Below are 8746 nucleotides of genomic sequence, written 5' to 3'. Positions count from 1 at the left end.
TGCATGCATGCAGGATTAATGTTCACAACCAAACTACATGTCCGAGTTCAGATATATGCAAGAATCAAAAAAGGGGCAAAGATAATGTTGGGTCCTGCGGAGGGTGAAATAATGGAAGCGTGTGATATATGTTTTGGGGAGGGAAAAGTGATAGGAAAACGAGATTCCACCGAACACGTTGGAGTATGTATGAGTGTTTATTCTCTAGTGCGTGCTTTATGGGATGCTCTGTTGGCTCTTTGTGCCTTGCCTTTTTCGGAGCCTTAGAATCATCTCCCACCCGCTCCTGCTGCATCTCATCTCGTCATCCTCACTTGCCCCTCCTCCCTACCCTATCTTCTTTCTCGGATCTCGTGTCACTGTTTTTTATTTACTCTTGTTGCCATGATTCATGAGCTTCCCAGAAATCCAACTTCCCAACAAAGATAAGTAAATAAACCAGAACGAAAGGGGCAAACCCTTCAACAACCTGAAAACAGTGAAGGCGGCGAGGGAAAATATTTTAAGCTACGGAGATTGGTACGGTAAATTATTGAATTCTTTGACAGTTTTGTTTGATAGATACTGCCTCTAATTCTGATTAAAAGACTTTATTTGTGGACATTATAAACAAAACAAAGTATTATAATTAAGACTGAAAGTATTATTATTTTGGTTAACGTGGGGAGCGCGGGAAGCTTTCGAAAACCAATTAATGAGGCGATGGAGTTGAGTCAACCATAATTAGCCAGACGATTCTAGACGGGAAGAGGGTGAGGAAGGCTCATGAGAAACTGCATTATCCTGGTCAACTGCCTATTTCTCCGCCGCCACTGCGTGTCACTTACTGCCGAGGTCTCACATGTTCCGATGCTCCGCCTCTCTATTTCCACGCTCTCTGCTTCAACATCCAATTTGTTTGACCTTAGCTTCCAAATAAAATACAAGTCCCCATATATCAACTATTAAAAACGAATTCCCCTCGAATTTTCGTTTGAATTGGCTTGCTTTATTTTACAAAACACATAATCCGATCCACAAGTCAGTGTGTCTGTCCCTAACTTCCGATATACGTATACAGACTAATATTTTAATTAGTTTTGAATTCATCACAAAACAAACAGAATTTTTTATTTCACTTGTAAATGATCTATAGAATATGATTCATATAACAGCTGTCCTAATTGGCCAATTAACACAGTCCATCCACAGCAATCATCATTTTCTACTCTCTCCTCCTTGTTTGGTATTTTTTTTACCAGTAATTCGTATAATAGTTCTATAAATATAATTAATACTCTACTATTTCATTACAATTTTGAAGTGATCACTACTTTTAAACAAAATTAAAATACTAAAGTGTCAACTATCTTAAGTGTAAGAATTATTATGTTCTACTCTGCTGGTTTTATTTGCAGGGCATGTATATATGTTCAAAGTAAAAAAAAAATAAAAATTAAACTGTATTAACTCCTTCTTAAAATATGACAATTTTTTAGTTATATTCCTGTTTGATATATATACTACACATTTTAAGAAAATAACTATATTCATTGTAAGACATAAAAACAAAGTAGTAGATGCTAAAAAATTTTCCATGCATGAGAAAGAAGAGCGCGCCAGTCTCCCCACAATGAACGAGAGGACGTGCGTTACTGCATTGTATTAATAGGCTAGAAGTACATACGGAGCTCCAGATCAGACAACTGAAAAATAACAAGAAAATTCGTCTACATTAAACACCCAAGGGATTATTTGTTTTTTTGTCAAACACAGGGGATTATTTTTTCATGACCTAAAATTATGAAAAAAACCTTATAAATGAGCTGTTCATTCATTTGATTAACAATATAGATGGGAGCTTTGGCGTGATTATTTAATGGTGCGCTCAATTTTCGCGTGTATTCATATGTGAAACACATCTCTCTTTACACGACGAAAATATGATGTGAATTAAGGAGACAAAACATCGTGTGTTAAACTGGCAATAATTCAAAACGCAAAGTATGCTATTTTTTTCCCTATAAGTGAGTTACCTTAAATATTGGATAAATGAGGCGATGCGATACAGGGGGCAAGAATTTCTGATCCTGCCATTGAGGCAAGACCACTCTTTCCAAACAAAATGTAGCACAGTAAAGAACCAGAATATGAAATATATGGACCAGTGGACGCAGCACACCAAAAGGTCACAGAATAACATTATGTATTATGGCGGTTTTCACTCTGGGAAGATTGATAGCAGCTGAAGGCCTCAAAGGTGGGTCGAGTTGGGCGAACGAGACAAAGTAATTCCCATTATATATATGTTAAATACAAAGTTCAAAGCCGGGACAGTTAATGAGATGTACTAGTGCTATGTATATCAATATAGAAATAGGCAAATAGCCCCACTGCAGGGGGGCCCTGCCTTTATTACCCATTCATCCCATCAGGCCTCTCCTTTCCGGGGACGCCTTCAATTCGTTCGCTCACAAATATAAAACCCGCCCCCTCCTCGACCTCTCTCGTATCTATTTACATGACAGGGAGAAGTTGTTCTGGTTTCCTTCCATTGTCTTCCATTCTTTTAATTGCTTCGATTTAATTAGCTTTCGAGATGGCTCTCCTTACTTCCTTGCCCGAACAGTCAGATTCAGGTCCCGACTCACAAGTCCCAAAGCGCAAGCGAAATAAGCCGCAGAAGAAGCAGAAACCACCGTCTTCATGGGACCAAATCAAGAATCTCCTCACCTGCAAACAGATCCAAGGGTCGAGAGTTCACGACCCCTCCAAAAACCCCACCCCAGTGGGCTACTCCAAACTAGGATCTTCTTGCAGCTCCATCTGTAGTTTCAAAGACGTTGTTCACGGCAACACACGCGTTGTTCACAGGCCTGATAACTCCTCGCCGGAGAGCAGTGCTCTGGGTCAGCAAGCCGGGTTACTGAGCCGGAAGCCTCCGAATAACTCGTCATCTCGGTCGGCCAAATCCAACGGCGCTCCAAACGGCACTACATGTTCTAGAGGGATGCAATTCAGGAAACTCTCCGGCTGTTATGAATGTCGCATGATTGTTGACCCTTCCAGGTAGTTAATATATGCGAGACCCAGTATTAATGTTAAGATTTTCATTTAATTTCCATGTCTCCAGTTCGTTTCAATTGGAATGCTATTCATGATGTCATGAGAAAAATTGCAAATTGTGGAAAGAAATTAATATCAACATTGGATTGAAATATCAGGCTCCCGATGCCGAGAAGCACTCTATGTTCTTGCCCTCACTGTGGAGAGTTCTTCCCTAAGATGGAAAGCTTGGAGCTTCATCAAGCTACTCGCCATGCCGGTATATCATCACTCTTTATCCTTCTTTATTTTCCCTTTTCTTTTTGACCATTACATGCATCAGTCATTTCTTTTAATATTAAACCACTACTTCCACTTTCACCCGACATGTTTGCATTTCGTTACTTAGTTTTGTGGTCGATATTCCATAAAGCGCTCCTCGACAAGCAGGACCCTCTAATAATTACTCAAGTTCTCGTTCCTAAACAAAGTGTTGCTTGTTTCCCCTTAATCCGTTGTCATGATGGGGCGTGGTTTAGCTTTTGAGGAAAAGAAAATTTGCACTGCGCAATGAAAATGGAAACTTGGAGACAAAAAGGACTCCACCATCCCATGCATGTCATCATGAAAGTGGGTTGCCTGGGAACTTTATCCTGGCAATCTTGCGCAAATCCATTCCATTTCTACGGATAATGATAAACATATTTCCCTAATTCTCTCACCAAAGTATACAAAAAATCAATAAATATAAAGACTGGAAGATTTTATTTTATTTTCCTGAGAGCTCATCATTTACCAAATATAACCACCACTCCACCAGCAATCACAACAGAGGCAATATATTCGCCAGTCGCATTAGTGGGAGCTTCAAGGTCTTCGCGCCAGATCACAGCTGTCTGTGCTGTGAGGAAATAAATGATCTGAGTCCATGAGGTGGCGGAACTTCGTGACTGGCCCTCAAAAATACTACAGTTAGAAAGGCCACCGATAGCCCCGTAAAAAATGTAGTAGACTGCTACCCGTCTTCTATACCTATTTTTAATTTTTAATTTTTTTCTTAGGTTAGTGGGAATAATAAACTGAAGCTTACTATGCTGCAATTGTCATTTGGTCAACAGTTTCAGAGCTGGGGCCGGAGGATTCGGGTCGAAATATTGTGGAGATAATATTCAAGTCAAGCTGGCTGAAGAAGGGCAGCCCCATCTGTAAGATCGAGCGGATACTCAAAGTCCACAACACCCAGCGCACCATCCAACGGTTCGAGGAGTGCCGAGACGCAGTGAAGAGCCGTGCTCAGTACAGCGTCAAGAAGAACCCCAGGTGCGCCGCCGACGGCAACGAGCTACTGCGATTCCACTGCATCAGCCTCTCATGCTCCTTGGGTGCACGTGGCTCCTCCTCCTTGTGCGGCTCGCTCCCCGGCTGCGGTGTGTGCACCATCATCCGCCACGGCTTCCAGGGCAAGTCTGATAGTGCCGGTGCGGCTGAGCAGCCACACTGCAAAGGAGTGCGGACCACGGCCAGCAGCGGTAGGGCCCACGACGCCTTGCAGTGTAACGATACTAGGAGGGCGATGCTGGTGTGCCGTGTCATTGCCGGGAGGGTGAAGCGCGTGGCGGAGGAGACTCCGGCGGAGGAGGAGACCGTATCGGCTGGGTCTTATGACTCGGTAGCCGGGAGCGCCGGGGTCTACTCGAATCTCGAGGAGTTGGTAGTGTTCAATCCGAAAGCTATCCTTCCTTGTTTCGTCGTGATTTACAAAGTGATGCCATGTTGAGGAAGGTCACCGTTATTGAGAATCAGAGATCGGATGTACTTTCTGGTCTGCTACACCCGCCTCCTCTGCTCCCGCATAAAGCCGGGGTGGACAGTGGACCCTACTGTTTGTCTAATGTGTACAGTGCTATCTCTTGCTGTAGGATGTACGCTGTAACAAAATCTCCCCCGTTTTTTTTTTTTAATGAGTTTTGGCCAACTGTTTAACTGCACGCAGGCGCGTGCTTTTCAATATATAGTAGTACGTGCCAGTTTCATGGCTTCACTTAATTTATTTAGGTTGAGTGAAACTGTGAAACTGGATTTTTCTTCCGGGCATTAATTGTGGGCACTGAAAACTTGGATTGTTCACGTGATAGAAACAGCAATCCCATAAATAAGTGGGGCTTGCCACTGCAGACTCACGCAACGCAATTGCGAGGCTTAAATGTTCATTCGGCAACTCGCTCTTCCCTGGAAGCAGTTGGAGCCCTCTCAAGTCTCAACCCTGTTGCTCTGTTAGAAAAGGGCGCGTGTTTGGATTCTTGAAAAATGCCAATCTGAAATAAATTAGTGTTGAATACAATTACCTAAAATACTCCTATCTGAGGTGTAACATCAACTTATCAAGGCCGATGTGAGAGCTGGTTATTATTATTGTCCAGCTGCTTGTGGGTATGAACGTAAAGAATGTATAGATGGAAACGTAATTATACGGTCAAAGTGGCTGCATAATCTGTAATAATTGAAAGGCAGGAGAGGAGTTGAAGTATTTTGACCGAACGGCGCTTTTCATAACAAGGCACAATGAAGAATATGGCTTTTGCCCCTCTTGTTTTATTTCTTCTTGAGTGGAGTCTTGGAGAACACGAAGATTATGATTGCATACATATGGGCCATCACATGCAGGTTCGCTGTTTTTTTCTTAGCGTCCCTGGCATTTGGACTTTAGGGGACACCGATATACACTATACTCATATATAAACCGTTTCAGCGAATCCAATATCCCACCGTATATGTGTTGTTTGGCCAACAACTAATTTTTTGAGAAAATATCCCACTACACTAGGGACACTGGACGTGCAGTGGTTGGTCTCGTTTCAAAATCATAAATTAACAGCAAGGTTCAGTTTGAACTCGGGATCACAGAATAATACTCCCTCCGTTCCTTATTATAAGAGACAAATAACCGAAGTACGTTGATCAAAAAAACAGTTAAAATTAGTTAAGAACAATTAATGTGTAAAAAGTATAACTTTTTTCCAAAAATGCCCTCATTAATAAGGAGAGAGAGCATGAGAGAGAATAATTAATTATTAAGAGAAGTGGGAGGGAGAGAGAGTGTGAGTTGGAGATAATAAATATGGGTAAAATAGTAAATTAACACAAAAAAGTAGAGACAACTTGTAAGTGTCTCTTATATATAGGAACATGCCATAAGCATCAAATGTCTCTTATAATAAGGAACGGAGGGAGTATATTGCAAATAGAACCGTTTTGTGGAGGATGCACGTGTTAGAATAACTTTAATTCGGGGTATCGCGCGACTTTGCTTCACAGTGGAGCTACCGTGAAATCGAGGTATCTACCATCATTGCGGAACGGAAGCCTCATGGCATACATTTCAAGATTCTTTCTTACCGGCACGTAAAGTAGCTAGGAAGTAATTTTCTGAGCGCGCGGACTTTTAAATGGTTCGAGTTTGCAGGTGTTAAACAAGACGAAGAAACGAAGTCCCTCTAATGGATTTCCTAATCTACAAATAAAAATGAATCAAAGGCTGCAGGAGAATTACTCTTGGCTTCACCTACGGGTAATCTTATTTTTCTTTCAAAGCCCACTCGTCTAGTTCCGGTGTGCGAACCATATTTGTTTTGCACACCCGACCAATTTAAGCCCCCCTTTTTACCACGGTACTTTTTTTTTTTTGGGTGTAACTGAGCAAGGATTCGTTGAGCGGAATATGGGGAAAATAGAAACAGAAGTTGATTCAAGGACCTATCAGATAGATTAATGATATTTAAAGATCTAAGAAAACAATAATTGAATGAAGAAGTAATATTACGATTGGGAAAAAGTTTCAAAATTATTACTATTATTTCCTTTAAAAACTACTCCTATGACTTAATTAGTCCTTGGATACTGTAAAAGTGTTTAGATATTGTAATAACAAGTCCGAGTGACAACTTTGAAAAAACAGTTAGTAATATAATAAACCCAGAGGCAAGCATGACAAGCAATTTTTTTTGCTAAAACATAGATATCCTCTTATTAGAAGTAATTCTATTCGAAACATTATCGGAAACTAAATGTAGACCCTTCTTTAAACAGAGACTCAAACCTTGGTTTCTTATATTGTGAGGAACTAATCCCTTCTAGACTTCTACTTGACCTATCCCTGTAGGTGCATGAGAAGTAACTTTGTGAACCGTGAAATGTCCTAGGATTGTAATTTCGGCCTAATTAGGTCTCAATACTGGGCTGAGCCCAATATGCATGCTGTGCGTTGGGATAGAATTTGAAGTAGTGGAAGCGTGCGTGCTTCTGATTTTGGAGGAAAAGCCAGGCCTAAGCCCCACGAAATCAAGCCACGTGGCGGGAAGAAATGATGGTTGACAGGTAGGGCCTTCGTGCTCCATCCAACTTAACATGAGGAATTGCAATCTGGTTCATATATATATATATATATATATATATATATAATTATCTTAAAACGTTAACGGTGAAAGAGCATACCCTGGCGGAAAGCCTAGCCATCCTTGGTCCTACACTGCGGTTTGCGAAAAAGGGGAAAATTTTCTTTTAAAAAAAAAAATTTCTACTAAAAAAAGTTAATCATCAGAAGGAAAAAGGGCGGTCAACTCTAAACATGCCAAACCGAAAAGAGTGATAGTTGAGAAAAAGCGTGACAGGGAGCTCACTCTAGCATTATGCTTTTGGAAAACTGACGTGAAAGCCGAGAGGATTGAATTAGAAACAGCTAGGGAATTAGGTAGGCGTAGCCAAATCATTCGCGATAACGTTGGACATGTCGGATGGGTTCCACTTCCACTCATGTCCCAGAATAAGGATTTTCCGGAGATTCGTCAAGGTTTTATATATCAAACGCCGGGGTCCATCATCATTAACTCCTTTCCACTAACCAATGGGTGGCCTGTCAAAAGCTCCACCCGAACAACTCAAATTAGGAGGACCAAGCCGAGATGTTGTGCTCCTGATTTCCATTTTAATTAGATCGTAATCCAGAAAGCTGCTGTAACCAACCCCGTTTGGGAAAACAGGAGAAGCCCATGCCAATGATGTGGCCACATGGGCGCTGCTTTAACTTTAAGGCCCTCCAGAATGGAATATAATCGCAGGCTCTCTCAAAGGCTGGCCCTTTAAAAGATGAACGGCACTCATCATGGCATTTCACTTCCCAGGGCGAAGCTGGTGACCATGCAGCGCAATCCTCAAACGGAGAGCTTCGTCATACCAGTCATCATAGACGCACAAGAGCCGCTTCACGGCCACACGAGCCCTCACCCTCACTGCAACCTTCCTCCTCTCAGCTTCAACCTCACCTTTTCGACCATGAAGCTCTTCACCCGCTTCCGCAAGATCCTCGCGCGTCTCCTCCTCCTCTCCGGAAAGGCTTCTTCTGCTCATAAGCACCAACACAACGACCGTTTTGACCCTCCAAAGACCTCCTGCAGCTCCTATTACTCCTCTTACTCCCATTACAACGAGGCCATTTCCGACTGCATTGAGTTCTTCAACAAGTCAGCCCAAGACGGCTACCTCCAGCCTCGTCACTCCGATGTCGTCTGACCTTCTCAGATAAGGCTGCCACGTGGTTCGTTCCTTTTGATTTATTCTCATTTATTCATTGTATACGAGTCTCAATATCAATTCGGCTCCTCTATTTCATTGTGCTTCTTTTGATTTTCCTCCCTCCTATCTATAACGCTACCACCGCTAACTTTCC

General features: G+C 42.0%; 1 protein-coding gene across 1 annotated transcript; it reads left to right on the top strand.

The window, feature by feature from the left end:
• Positions 1–2464: 2464 nt before the first annotated feature.
• LOC114748662 (uncharacterized) lies at positions 2465–5116 on the top strand. The gene is made up of 3 exons (XM_028937108.1): positions 2465–3048; positions 3204–3304; positions 4143–5116. The coding sequence occupies exons 1-3, from the start codon at positions 2579–2581 to the stop codon at positions 4799–4801; spliced, it is 1230 nt and encodes a 409-aa protein (XP_028792941.1). The 5' UTR covers positions 2465–2578; the 3' UTR covers positions 4802–5116.
• Positions 5117–8746: the final 3630 nt, after the last annotated feature.

This window comes from Neltuma alba, unplaced genomic scaffold, assembly GCF_004799145.2.
Source record: "Neltuma alba isolate B1F8T4 unplaced genomic scaffold, ASM479914v2 tig00005775_pilon, whole genome shotgun sequence".
NCBI lineage: Eukaryota > Viridiplantae > Streptophyta > Magnoliopsida > Fabales > Fabaceae > Neltuma > Neltuma alba.
The sequence above is the reverse complement of the archived record's forward strand: the minus strand, read 5'-3'. Positions and strand labels throughout refer to the sequence as shown.

What these genes read in the sequence shown, in the direction of transcription:
- LOC114748662 (XM_028937108.1), top strand. Translation starts at nt 2,579, where the DNA reads ATGGCTCTCCTTACTTCCTTGCCCGAACAGTCAGATTCAGGTCCCGAC. An exon ending in ATGATTGTTGACCCTTCCAG is followed by an intron (nt 3,049 to 3,203) that starts GTAGTTAATATA and finishes TTGAAATATCAG; the next exon opens with GCTCCCGATGCCGAGAAGCA. An exon ending in TCAAGCTACTCGCCATGCCG is followed by an intron (nt 3,305 to 4,142) that starts GTATATCATCAC and finishes TTTGGTCAACAG; the next exon opens with TTTCAGAGCTGGGGCCGGAG.